The sequence below is a fragment of the Anticarsia gemmatalis genome, chromosome 23, assembly GCF_050436995.1.
Source record: "Anticarsia gemmatalis isolate Benzon Research Colony breed Stoneville strain chromosome 23, ilAntGemm2 primary, whole genome shotgun sequence".
Classification (NCBI taxonomy): Eukaryota; Metazoa; Arthropoda; class Insecta; order Lepidoptera; family Erebidae; genus Anticarsia; species Anticarsia gemmatalis.
The window spans coordinates 2,891,909-2,906,776 of NC_134767.1; the positions used below are offsets into that span (position 1 = coordinate 2,891,909).

General features: G+C 33.7%; 1 protein-coding gene across 1 annotated transcript in view; it reads left to right on the forward strand.

Moving 5' to 3' along the window:
* Nucleotides 1–6,917, forward strand: part of LOC142982973 (protein amalgam-like) — a 135,394-nt gene extending 128,477 nt beyond the window's left edge. The window contains exons 6-7 of the mRNA XM_076129729.1: nt 4,150–4,286; nt 6,645–6,917. Of these exons, the coding sequence (XP_075985844.1) occupies nt 4,150–4,286; nt 6,645–6,730 (223 nt within the window). The 3' untranslated portion in view covers nt 6,731–6,917. The remainder of the gene's footprint in view (nt 1–4,149; nt 4,287–6,644) is intronic.
* Nucleotides 6,918–14,868: the final 7,951 nt, after the last annotated feature.

Sequence of the window (14,868 nt, forward strand, 5' to 3'; positions counted from 1 at the left end):
TGGAATAAGTATTTAATAAATACATAATTTTTTGAAAACCTCAAAAATTCCCAAGTTATTCTACATTTGGCAGTAGGCAACTTTCAAGGACCAACCATTTTAATACTAAAGTAATTTATTCAAGGCGTAAAGCCTAACCTTGAAGGCATATGAAACGTCAAATTATTCAGCCGCAAATAAAGTTCCTTTGCCTGTCAGCTCGGATAACTTTTGCACATTTATACGATGTACTGGCGACGTGGGTAAATGAGGTTTGACTAGAGTTTGCTCATAGTTTAGGTACTTTAAAATAACTATCTGATTTCTCAGTACTCGTGCTGTATTGACTATATGTTATAAATACATTTATAAATAAGTCCTTTTTAGCGTTGTTATAGATGAACTTCGATTTAAAACTGTTTGAAATTATTGTTTAAAATGACTTAACGGCTATAGTGAACTGGTGACATCCAGGATCAATGTTTAATATTCTTCTCAAAGCACACAGACGTACCTATAGTTTATACATTTAGCGGAACAGAATCTGTCAGACCAGAAAATGAGTCGATATTGTTATTATTTTAATGAGAAATTACGAACAATATTGTTTTAACTTTACGCCATTTTATATGACTTTTTTTACCTTTAGGTTGTCACCTACACTTTTAGAAAAAAAAACACAAATTTTTATAATACGTTAAGAAATGATTAGTGAATTACACAAATAAAATCGGTCGGTGCGTATCCATGTGATGACCATTTTAACCACTACGCCACAGACGTAGTACTGGCCTTAAATACACGTATATCAAAGCGACATACTGTCATACTGTCGTCCATCTTGTGCACCAGTCATTTTCTCCAGACGTTTACGAGTTTCGTCATTACGTTCAGCTGTTGGACCGTTTTTCTTTTATTTTCCCTTTCTTCTTGTACTGTTTGACCCCATTACGATGTTTTAAAGATTTCTAACTTCATTGTAAGATAATAAAATTATTCTTTTGGTAACGATTTTTTTTTATAACCAAGTTATACACTTGATACTAAAAAAATGTAGTTTGAATGATAGAATTATGATTTTGCTTGAATGATAGAAAGTTTTAGATCTTCGAAGCAGATTTTTCATGTAGTCAATAACTGTGCAAAGAACTCACAAGCATTCTGGTGGTCCTATAGTAAGGTTATAGTTTTTTTCTTGCTGAAGAGTGGTTTTAAGCTCTTCACAATATGCTTCATTTGCTTGGAAACCAAAATCTTTTGTCACTAAGCTGTAATTGCTTTGTTCAGAAAGTAAATCTCGTTTCTAATATAAGTTTAATGTCGTAGAATGTTTCAGCAAACAATTACGTACAAAGTACAACCAGATTTGTGTACAACCAAGCAAATTAATATTAAAAAGGGATATAAACATAATCTAAACAGAAGCCCCACGATTTCATAATTAATTTGCTCCGTAATAAACAGGTTAAGAAGGGCTTGAGGAAACCCACTGAAGGGTACAGTACAACTTGTTTTGAAAGGGCTCCGAGGGAAGTTTTGGCAAAACAATAGTTTTCTAAGTATTTTCATTGTCTTGTATATTGGATTTCGGATTAGATTATGTAGGTTATGTTATTTTAGGAACGCGTAAGTATATTATAAGTTTAAGTGGACAGCGTTGTTTAGGATTGTAAGGCTTTTGGGATAAGTGTGTTGAAGGTTGCAGTCAAAGGGATTATCACTACAGTTTAAAGGCCAAATTATGACAAACATAGTTGCGTGCACCTTCGGTTATAAACGGTTGAAGTAGCGATTTGTTAATTTGCACTTTTGGAAGAAATAAATAAAAGAAAGAAAATATTTTATTTTCGAGGCAATACCGAGAATATCTGCGTCTAGAAAAATAAGCACAAAGCAAAAAATAATAATAAGAAAATGAAAAAAAAACACAGAAGAGACAAACATTTGTGTGCATCCCGACACTATAGAGACGTTACAATCACGAATTATCTCTATTTAGACGACGCGCGTTGCAATTTATTCAATGAAGTAGTATACGTGTAAACAGCAGTTCCTTCCCTCTTGGGGTAATAGTACCTGACTATTTAGTGAATTAGTTAGTACTCTATAATCTTGAAACCCATGACTTCCTACTTGGAGGAAGCATTCATAATCCATACTAATGTCGTAGTTAAATACGTAATTACTCTATTTGTCTGTCTGTTACGTAACTGACTCAATGTAAATCCACGCTAAACTGAGGAACTTTTACAAAGTTATAGGTAAAATTCAGGCGGCATAATATAACAAACATATCTTTAGAGGGGATTGTAGAGAAAAAAAACCTTTAGTTATTTAAAAATGAATCTACATTATTATCAAGCCTTAGTATCCTTAATTCCTTTTGCATGGAAGAGTTTTAAATTTTCTTAATTACAATCAAAATTATTTTATTCATACATACATACATAAGATCACAACGCCATCCAATATTGGATAGGCAGAGATCAGAAACTAGATTAATTTATAGATATACAATTCTAAATGATATTCATCCCAAATAGATTATTGGGTATCTAATAAGGCTGCTTTAGGGGTAGTTACCCCCTATCGGGTTTAATTAAAATGTTAAGTCAAGCGTACCGGATTCATGGTGGAACGCCATAACAAAAGCGACTTGCAGTACGTATGGTTCTTAGATCCCTTCAAGAATGGTATTTGCATAGAACTTATTAGCATTATGTGCTATAAGGCTTTTGTCGTGAGATTAGTTATAAAGCTATTTATAGTACCTCATCTTGGATGTCGAAGTCAATTTTAAGTCGAAGTAATGCCATACGCAAATGGTATTGGTTTAGTACTAATTCTTGCCCGCGATTTGTCCGTAACTATAATTATATAGGGAAAAGTAAAGGAAAGTAACTGTAAATATAAATATAATTATATAGGGAATGGGAACTATGCGCATAATAAGCCTATTATCCGCATAGATCCCATTCCTCTGGGATTTTTGGGGTAAAAATTATTGACGTCGAAGGAAAACATCGTGATGCAACCTTGCTCGCATGAAAGTTCATTAACACAATTCTTGAAGGTATGCAAAGTACCCAACCCGATATTGACCAGCGTGGTGGACTCAAGGTCTAACCCCTTTCATTACGGGAGGTGACCCAATTTCAATAGCCTAATTTGATTAAATTCCGTTTATATAATTTAATACTGTACTTGAAGCGATTAGGCGCTAACTGCTGTTAATATTATTGAATACAATATAGCTGTGTGAAGCACATTGAGCCGATCTCAAATGTAATGCGAGTACTACACAAATTGTAGTGCTTAGTCTATCGGTATAGGCATCGGAAGCATGTTAAGAGGTGCTTACACGATGCCCTAAGTTTTGGTGTGCATTAATAGAGGATTGTTGTGGTAGTAAGTGGTTTATCTACAGAAATCATGCAGCTGGAAGTTAAATAATCTCGACTTTAAAGAAACTCACACTGATCTGAGAATGTTTTGGATTATTAAAAAAAGTTTAAATAAATAATAATAATAATGTTCAAATGAAAGACGTGTAGACAGGACAACGTCTGTCGGGTCCGCTAGTATAATATAAAATAGGCTATTGGATATTTAGATAGCCTTAAGTACTAGCTTTGATTGCTAGGTCGTTTATTTTGATTCCTAAGTGATTTTGATAGCTTTTCTAGGATTTGTTTGATAACCGTCTGAGTTTGTTTAGGTTTCACCTTGATTACTTTTTGGTGAAAGTTGTTTTGAAACTCAAGGTTCTTGGTGTCTAAATGTTTATACTTTACTGAATTGGTTTTAGGAATATGATGGAAATTGTCAGAATTTAATAAAATCTTGGGTTTTATATTTATTGTATCATAAAAATGAAGTGTAGTTTTTTTATATAATGTAAGGGACTGAATTTTTAAATTCGTCCTTAAATTTTTGCTTACGTCTTAAGTACTATCAGGACCTTTATTTTGTGGTTGAATTTCTAATCCAATTCTCTTTCTGCAAGGTATACTAATCTCTGAGTCGGCAATGGGCTCATTTTACTATTTATCATAGTTTATGTACTTGTAAATACCGACAAATATTACGGACTTGCTGCATTATTACTTATAATATATTCTTCGCTATAAATATGTAAAGCATAATTAACTAAAACTTCCTTGTCCCCAGTGTTAAAACAGAGGCGACATCCAACGGCGCTCTATCTCGGCTCTACATAGCGAATGCGAACAGAAATGACTCTGGCAACTACACGTGCTCTCTCGCTGACGTCGCCGCGTCAGCCGTGTCGGTGCACGTTTTAAGAGGTGAGACTCTACCTACTCTACTTCAAACTTTTGATTAAAATTTGATGATAGTTTTTAACTAGACTTGTAAACTTTGTAAACATAAATTTTGAATAATTAAAAAGTCGTGAGTAGAGTCCTTGTATTCTTTTTAACTAGTATGCTAGTACTAGCGTTGAGTAAACGTGTGAAGCTTTTTTTACTGTTAGGGTTGGATCATATCTGACGAGCATACGTCGCGTATTATTGGTATGTAACGCCAGAATAGACAAATGTACAGAAAAGCACTCGACCAAAGATGCGTTGGTGCGTAGCCCATACTAATTAAACTACGCCCGATGCATTTTCCGTCAGATGTGACGGACCCTGAAACATTACAAATAGAATTCTCCGCATATTTTTTATATGCTTTTTTGTGACTTAGTTAGTGTGTGTAAGTTAATGTCCCTTGATGGCTTTTGATGATTTTATCGTCAGTAATTAACATCAGTAGCGCGATTTTCTACAGTAATACCCGTCGAATATCGAGTTCACATTTATAATGTACTTGCAAATTAGTCTTTACAGCACCCGTTAGGACCGCTAACGCGTAATCAAACAAAATTATCCAGTATTACAAAGCCGTAGAAAATCGCACTACAGAACTAAATAGGAAAGTAATTAAAAAAGGCTTAACTTTTTGACCTTTGTTTTAAAATAAAGTAATAGCTAAATATGAAATGTTGCAGTTTCACATCTGAAAGCTGTCAAGTGTTGAAAATTTGATCAAAGTAACAAAGTAGAGTCATCGCGTTGTTATCTTTGTGCAAAAGCTAATATACATAGAGCCATTTTCAACAAGAACCTAGCTAACAGTCAAATGTGGTTTTCATATAATGAAGTGATATGCATTATTTAATGTAGAGATAAGACTCTACCTCTCTTTGATAATGCCGAGTGGGTAGAGTCGGAGTAATTAGAGTGTCTGCATCGTTTGTTATTATAAGGTGAGATGAATATTTAAATGCATCTTTTATTAGGTAGAGTCATTGACTCTATGTGTTAATTTGTACATAAATGCGTTATTATGCCAATATATTGCCAGAGATAATACTTCTCTTTCGCATAGTGCTTGTATTAAATATGTAGAGTTCTCAATTTCTAGGAAATTTTCAATTCGAAAATTTTATAAGAGCATGACGTAAAGTTTGCAATTTTAATATAATGCACTTCTGATGTAACGCATAAAATGTAGAGCTGATGTATTTTAATTTTGCATTTTTGAGAAACGCAAAAAGCTGTAGGTACATATTTTTGGAATTTACATAAATTACAAGAAAATTATGCAAAAGATTTTTTTAATAATATTAAAACTTATGGACTATAAATCCAAAAATTAAAAGTTTGCGACGCCTCGGTAGAAAATAAAATTGAAATGTTGAAATAAATATGACGAAATGTAAGCACAAAATTGTTAATTTGCTATAGTAATAATTACATTTTTATACAATAAGAGCGACCAAAGAAATTAAATAAGTTTTACTATTTAAAAAAATACTATACTGATTGTTAATTATTTTATATTTTACAAAATAAACTAATAAAATCATGATAATATAATTATTATAATATGCAATAGGCAGACACATAAAATAATTTGCATTTATAAATTTAATTTAATTTTACAATGGCGGCAAATTCTCTGAAATACGTACAATATAATTACAGAGTGATAATGAACTATTATCAAACCAAGCATCGATATTATCTATATAGGATTTTGATGTTGAAATTAATTTCTGTATTATACTTCTTTTATAGCAGACTAGATAACCCGCGCAACTTCACTTGCGTCACGTAAGAGAGAATGGGTCAATTTTTTCCCCGTTTTTGTTACATTTTTCACTGGTACTCTGCTCCTATTGGTAGTAGCGCGATGATAGCCTATAACTTTCCTCGATAAATGGACTATATAACACTGAAAGAATTTTTCAAATCGGACAAGCAGTTCCTGAGAATAGCGCGTTCAAACAAACAAACAAACTCTTCAGCTTTATAATATTAGTATAGATTTCATGTCTGCCATAATAATGGCATGAGCAAAATAATAGTGGCCCAACATACGTATTACGGGTCAAACTAAGAACCTCCTTTGAAAGTCGGGTATTTAGTTACAACAAGTGCAAGTACTACATCCAAGCACGAGAAACGTATAGGTACATAAAAAATGCTATTTTAGTCATTTAAAATTATAAGTTATTTTCATATTTATGTACGAAGCTATATACTATACCAATAGTCTAACTCTAATACGAAAGTGATAAAATAGTATGATTGATAATAATGTATGATTTTTCTGTTCCATGTTCCAAAATATTAATTTATCATGTTTTTCAACAGGAGAAAACCCGCTAGCGATGCAACGAGGCGGCGCGGCGGGTTGTTCCGATTCATTGCTGCTCGTCCTAGCTCTCACCATTAGCTGACATATAGCCGGCGCGCATTGGACGCGCAGCACCTCGTAATGTTAGTCACAATTACTACGTTCGTAAACGCTAGAATAATCTTTCCGACAGTCAGAATATTCTCACGGATGTACTTTTAAAATATAACATTATGAGAAAATATATTTCCAAATTAATATAACACATATGAACATGAACTGCAATTCAGCACAGGTTTTCTTTCAAAATAGATAATCATAAAATAAATTAAATATTTATATTATTTCTATTATTTATATTTTGTGACGTCTCTAAGCCAGTCCTTAAAAAGATGAAGTAGATATAATATGAACGCCTAACATACTTTTTCGTTACTTACTTTAAAAAACGCCAAGAAAAACATTATGCTGTGTTAAATTTTAAGACAAACAAAATAATAACATCAGATAAAAATAAACATTCCTATGTATTCAGAATCTCCTTTTTTGCAGTCGGCCCAAATATAACAAATTCCATTGCACTAGCAATTCTAATAAACACAAAAATGCTCTTATAGCGTGCAAATTCCGAAGAACGAACTAATTAAACACATAATTATGCACCCTATAATAGCTTATGATAATTACCCATACATAACACCTTAAGATCAGGCCGGCGTCGATAATTTCACAGCTCATTAAACTTTTCACTTCCATTCAAGACCCTTCTTAAGAGAAAAGCCATGGAAATTGGTTCCCGTATATCTTTAAGTCTTAGGCCCTTCGTACACAGTACTCAATGGTGTGTTTTAGGATCCAGATTTTCTCTCTAACCACGCATCAAATAGCTGGTTACACCACATAACCCAGTCTTTCTTCCTCCAGGAAAGATGGGCATCCGAAGGGATTTTTACCCCCGGTAAATAAGGTAACTTCGCACACAAGACTACCGCCATACAAATTCATTGAAGTACGTGTTGTGTCATTCGTTTCGCGACTAGTAGCGAGATCCTCTACAGTCGTTACTATCGAGTATCACAAGTTTGACAGTTGAAAAGTAACGAAAATATTGTTTTTATGACTCCCTAGAGGTGCTGATCAGTAGCACAATTTTCTACAGTTGCAACCATGGAGTATCGAGAGTTTGACATTTAAAATGTACTGGCAAAATAGTTTCTTTGACGTCCGCTAGAAGCCCTGATCAGATTTTCATGAATTTTTTGATAGCAAGCCGGTTGTTGATACTTGATATTTTTTCTAATAAAGCTCCTCGATAGTTGATAGTGATAGAGATCCCTTCAAGACTAAAATCGTTGAGCAGCGGAGTTTAACGTAGCGTTTTGTGCGAAGGGTCTTATAGTTTCAAATAACTTTGTAAGTAATTTCTTTGCTATAAGACGTTTAAGTTTTATCTTTTAAGAACAAAGACGTAACAATGTATCGTTTTTATAGCAAATTGAAACGTTTTGGATAGTGCTTTGACATTAAAACTGATATACTAAGTTAAAAAACATGGATAAAACTCGAGTACAACATAGTATGGACTCAAGGCCTAACCCCTTCCTCATAAAGGGAGGAGACCCTTGCCCAGCAGTGGGACATTAATGGGTTAAGTTAGTAGTATTTGATTTTAAGACTTTAGTCACAAACACGCAATGACCGCAGAGAGGCGATTTCTTGTAACTATCTATTATTGGCGATCGACAATTTATGTATGAAAATCCGATTAGCGCCTCTAGCGGGCACCGTAGGAACTATTTAACATTTTAAATGTCAAGCTCTGCATACTTGACAGTACTGACTGCAGAGAATTGCGCTACCAAAACAGTCCTAATTGAAAATAATCACAACAAATTAACTAAAAGCCGTACACAATCCTGTACTTTATAGGCCATTAACATCTCTCCAGTATCTTCTAAATAGTTGACTGAACTAAAACAAACAGCCTCTGACCCTTGGCAACACATAAAAAGAAGTATTCAAAGTCAGTCGTCAAGATTCATACAGTTTACGAGCGGAACCAGCAGCGGGTCTTTATGTCTGTTTTATTGGCCATCGCTCGCACGCAGTCATGCATCGTGTTGGGAAGTATTTACACGGCGTATTTTTGGCATGCGTATCGCGTTTTGAATGTTCAATCGCAGTTAAAAAACCGCATTGTATAGTGCAGTTTTTGGGTGGTAAAACATAGTAAATTTTTTCTTGTTCACAAGATAACTTAACAAGTCAAAGCCTTTGTCCAGTAATGGGATATGTATCTAGACACATGTTTAGAAAACACACGATAATACGTACGTACAAAAAATTACTCCGTTAGCGACCGATCTTCATTGCTTTTGGGGACAGTGGTTTCGATTTCCATGTGGTGCAGTTATTTGTGTAACCCACTAAAATACGGGGTTGGGTGTACTTTATGTTTCAGAATGTTGTAAAATTCCCACCAACATGATTATTATTGTATATGGTTTTGTTGAATACATAACAACACGTAATAACTCGGTTTTTGGGAATAAAAATTATGTACATTCATGAAATGTACGTCGTATGTTTGGTATAGAATACGCCATGTGAATACAGCCTTAAACTCTCCCTGTAATGATTGCCAGCGCTTCGGCGAATTGGCGACAGTGTTAATCGTTCTCTTTTGATTAAGTGGTTAAGGTCAATAGCGATGTGTTTCAGCTGGTCAAAGACCTTTAGCATCAATTGATTCGTACCCACGATTTATACATAGCTGTTCAACTGTGAATATTAGTTTGATGGTTGTTAAGTTGGTTTATTATTTGTTTAGAAGTGTCTTATAAAATCTGATTACGAAAGGTGTTGAGAAATATTGTTGTATAGTAAATCAGTCAAAAAGCAAGCGAACTGACGCGCTGACAGCTATCAAACTTGACTCAACCACTAAACACCATCTTTTTTGCAGACGTCCAAGTTTGCTGATAGCCTTAGAAAGTACTTTGTGAAGACTTTGTCAAGTTATATTAATATCTACCACAAAGGATCATATCAAATGATTTGTCGGTATTATATTTAAAATACGTCGCCTCCGTGTGAATTTATTGCGAGATTTTTTCATCTGGAGCGCGTCCAAGAGCTGTTTTGCATTCGAAGAAATGTGGTTATCGTTCCTTATCTTTGTCGGAATCCCTGCTACCCTTGTCAGCGGTAAAGCTCTTTAAATTCTCTTGTTTATGTCTAAGTGTGGACTAAGATGAAATCTGATTTGGTATAATTTGGCAAATCTTTTTTAAAATACGGCAAAAGTGGCATAATATGGCATTTATAAACATTTAACGCATGGGGACGAAATAATGGAAAGCCTGGTGATGCCAGGTGACTTTTGATTGACACTGAATTGAAATCTATTGAATTCACACAGGGAATTAAACTTTTGAGGGAATCTTTTGAGTGGCTAAAAGTATTGAAAACGTTCTCGAAAGAGTACGAATTCGTCAACCCGAAATTGGAAAGCAAGATAAGCGTAGGTTCTCCAGTAACTAAAAAAGCTCTGAATAAAACCTTAGAGTTTGATAATATATGAGTTTTCTAATCACATAAACGATCAATTGCCCAACCCACATAGATTTGTTCCCAAAATAAATAACATAAACAGACCTTAATGACAAAGCAAACATACATCCCACTCACAAAAATATACCTAACAGAAAATAAACCACAGTTTATCTTTCTATCCGATAGATGGCGTTCTTCCGCTAGATACACACGTGTACGTGAATGAACGCCTACTCCTTTGAAGATCGCTTTCATAGATTGTAGGCCCTCGAATTTTGCCTCAGTTAAGCTTGTACATATTATACTTTATCTGATCTTTCATGAATTATATACGCAGAATATTTTGGTTTCGTAAATGTTGTTGAGTTGCTTTCAATAAATATCTACTAATCTTTTTGAGGACTGGCTTCTAATTTAAGCTTAGGTATATTTGTAACAGGGCAAAAATAACCTAGTAGTTTTAGTTGCGACTCCCACGCAAGTGGTCGAGGATTTGTACAAGTGGCAGGACACCAATGATTTTTCGAAATAATTATCACTTGTGACAGTAGTATCAGTTCCAACGGTGAAGGAAAACATCGTGATGTTACTTTGCATGCCTGAAAGTAACTTAGAACAGTTTTCGAAGGTATGCAAAGTCCCTAACCCACATTTGGCGAGCGTAGTGGACTCAAGGCCTAACCTCTCCCTAATTCCAGGAGAAGACAGTTGCCCAGCAATGGGACACAATTGGGCTAAATTTGTTCTATTTATAACTGTTATTTTTGGCCATAATTCAACAAACTGAGTCATAATTTATTCCGATTTGTAGCCATTAATTCTTGAAACTTAGTTCAAACAAGTTTTTTCGTATAAGAATAAAAAATTGTACGGGAAAGTCATTAAAAGTACATCCGCGGGCAATTCTGACTGTGCGATCTCTTAAAGTATTATAAAATTCTAAAAGATAAAAAATGTTATTTTAAACTCTATTCCTTAGTACGTTAAGTTGATTGTCGACTGTAGGACCACTCCCTTTCGGCTGACACTTTAAGTTTTCAAAGAAAACTAAAAAAGTATACTGTTGAAGTTTCGGTTTAAAAAAAGATATGATTTACGTTCAGTCGCCTACTGTTGTTGTTATAGCAATATTTTTTACAAGTTCGTGACTTTTATTTACGAATTTTATTTTAGCGAAGTTCAAAAAAGGGTGTTAAAGAAAAATTGCTTTCCTTCAAACTTTCAGTAATACAAACTGCAAATGGTTTTAAAAATAACGCTCTTTGACATCTCCCGGGATTTTAAAAAACTCATCAAAAAGTAGATCTCATTTTATTTTCAATTTATTTTGAGAGCCTCAATCAAAAACTATAATAAAATTCAAGTAAAACACTTTTTAGTGGATGTACATAATATGACACACGTTGAAAAATGAAGATAACAGCTTTTGTCTGCGACTGTACTAGATATAATAATTTGACATAACGTTGATTTAAAGGCAGACACACTTAGCTTACGTCACGACGACGAATACATCACGATTTTTTCTTGCTACATACTTAGCTTACGTTACAACAATGGATTTATAAAATAAATTATCGTGATTGTAGTGCAACATTTAGAATCTACGTCACAGCTTTGTAAACACCGCACACTCATCTCACATTAGAATTCTGTGTGTCGTGAGTGTTTACAAACACAAATGATATGCACAAACAGCCAGCATAGATCTAGACTGAGCGCAATAAGCCATACGAAATGTTCTAACAAAGCAAAACACGTATGTATGCAACTGAGAAACGTTTTGTTTTTGGTGATATTAGTTTTGTCTGTTTCTGAAGAGTTTATGTCTTAAAATTCTATCCAGTTTACAAAATATTCTACATAAATATAAGTTTGTGTCGCGGTCCTTCAAATATGGATAATGGTGGAATCGAATTGCTACCACAAATAATTACTATTTTTTCAGTTGACTTAAATAAATCTTTAAATGCAAGTGACTTTAAAGAGTATGTAACCAATGGCCACAAATTACAACCAGCAGCCAAAACTATGTAGATCTGACTAGTATTGCTTCATCAGGGAATGGAACCCATGACATATTTAGGGGTAGCGGTACCACACCGCTACTGACATCGTCGTTTATTGTTTGTATAAAATTCTGTTAAGATCAGGATTAGAATCCAGTACCCGTTGTGTTACAATATATGACTAAGCAAGGTCATTTTCTCGATGCGCCATATGTGAAATTTCCAATTTTCTTCTACAAAGTTTGTGTTATTAAATTTCTTATCTCTGTTTTAAAATAACAAAAGATTGAAACGAACTTCGGCTTATTGCTCGCTTTCAAGCAACGCTCAATGATATTTTAAAAGAGGTGTCTTTTAAAAGTGCTGGCAAATTAAGACGTACTTTTAATTTTCATTTATCATTTTCTTCTTTCTAGGAATATTTGATATAAACTTCACTTTTCTTAGGGCTCCTTACCGAATAGTTTAAAACGGTATCATATTACTAAGACTTTGCTGTCTGGCTATCACCATAGGCTGTTTGGCTATATCTCATGAACCGTGATAGCTTGAAAGTGAAATTTTCATAGAAGATGTATTTCAGTAGCCGATAACAACCAATACTAAAAAAATAGGATAATATAAATATTTAAAGGGGTTTTTATGTATTGTCTTTTGATTTCTAATATAGCTTGGTATACCGTATTGCCATTGGCGCACTGCAGTTAGTTCGATTTCCGCTATGAAAAAAATATTCGCGTGATCCGTATATTACTTTTGCCAAAATTGTAATAAAAAGAAGTGGTCGTAACTTGAAAGTTTGCAAAATCCCTGTTACTGTCATGATTTATGATTTATGGTTATAAATTCGAATTACTGATAATAATATATTGTTTTTTAAAAATCTCTGTCAAAGCCAACACTTCTTTCATATTCTACTTTAGAAATAGTCTGAAGAAATTCAACCCGTTTACAAAGTAATTGAGAATTCTATAAGTTAAACAAGCTCACATTCAGACAAGCTGTGACAATTCAAGTTCTATCGTGAGAAAAGGATAGCTCTGTATAGCGCTGTCCCTTTCTGTCAATAGAATTTGGATAGCTCTATCCTTAGAATTATTCGCGAGACTATTATGCGATGATAAATCGAGGTTAGACAGAAATGATCGATTCTTCTGCGTATACCTTTATTCCTTCCGTTCATAGAAATAGTTTTATAGGCAATAAGTTTCTTTTATATCGGATTGCTATATGTCAGTGGTATCTAACATGTATCTTTATTTGTTAGTATAAATTTGCTTTCAGTTATTGTGTATACAGTCAGATACAAAAGTCTTCAGAACATAACCTGACCTATTAATTTGAAGAAAGTTAAAATTCTATTTAGGACTGCCTCTGTTGGTGGGTAGTTTATCCGACTACTGATCATGGGATCTAAATGGCAATCAAACTTGAACACATTTGTTTAATTGTTATATCCATGTGCAGAGCGATGAGGAATAGAATTTCAGTTTTACTCCACTGTAATTTGTGACTTTGATTTTTATGCCTAAGACACTCTTTTATAAATGCCACATACGTAAGAAGATGACATAAACATAATTAATTAAGCATATAAACTTTTGTCACTGACTGTATCACATACGGCAAATACTTTATAGGTAATGGTTTTCTTTTATGTCTACAGTACTGAGGCCAAGTACTTTGTGTATGGGTTGACAAGGTTCCATCTACTTGAATACTTGAATAAGTAGATGGAACTATTCATATTAACAAAGAAGCTTATTTTCAAGGATACGTTTAATGAAATTCTATACTTGACAAATTGATTTACTGTCGTTTTTTGAAAAACAGGTCGTTACTATTATGGTCGTAGAATTTCGTACAATTTATAAAGCTGTCGTCGTGAAGCAAAATTATTTTCGTATTACATCATAACCGTGTGGTGACGTAAGCTAATTGTGTTTTCGCCTTTATCGAATAATTCGCCATTACACAGATGGAATAAAGGTTTTCTGCTGTAACTGTATAGTAATTTTTCATACCGTACAAAACTTGTATTTGCCGAAACATTTTCACGAAATCTACATAATTGCGATATTCAAAAATGTTCGCTTTGGTTATGTTTTGGTCGACGAAATCCATAATTAAAATGTTTTGAGTTTCAAGTTTTAGAGGTTTTCGCGAAATTAATTTCTTGAGGTTTTCTTTGGGCTTATTTTGTGAAGTGTTAGTGAATGGTCGAGGAATAAGAGAAGGGCTCAAGTAAAGGAGACTTACTGTAAAAGTGAGACGAATTCTGGGTCAGATTTGGGAAGGTCATTTTTGTAATAGTTTTCTCTTTACCATCGAATCAAAAGCGAGCTTTACTATAAATGTTACTTTAAAACTTTATTAATACTTCGTCTCAATAGTCAATTTGTCGATGGACAGTTAGAATATTATTGAAAAAAATAGAATAACTCGGGAATACGGCCTGATGTTTTGCTTCCCATATAAAATAAACAAGCAACGCGAAAGTTTAAATGTTATAAATAGAGTAGAAAATCATCTGCTTTAAAATTTTATCTCACACTATCTGCCCTACGCGTAAATTGTAATTTTTCTCATAATTTTTAATAGCATTTTGCCTAAAAGAAAATATAATAAAAAAAAATCATAAAATTTTCAAGCTTAGCGCTAAGCAACATAATATTGG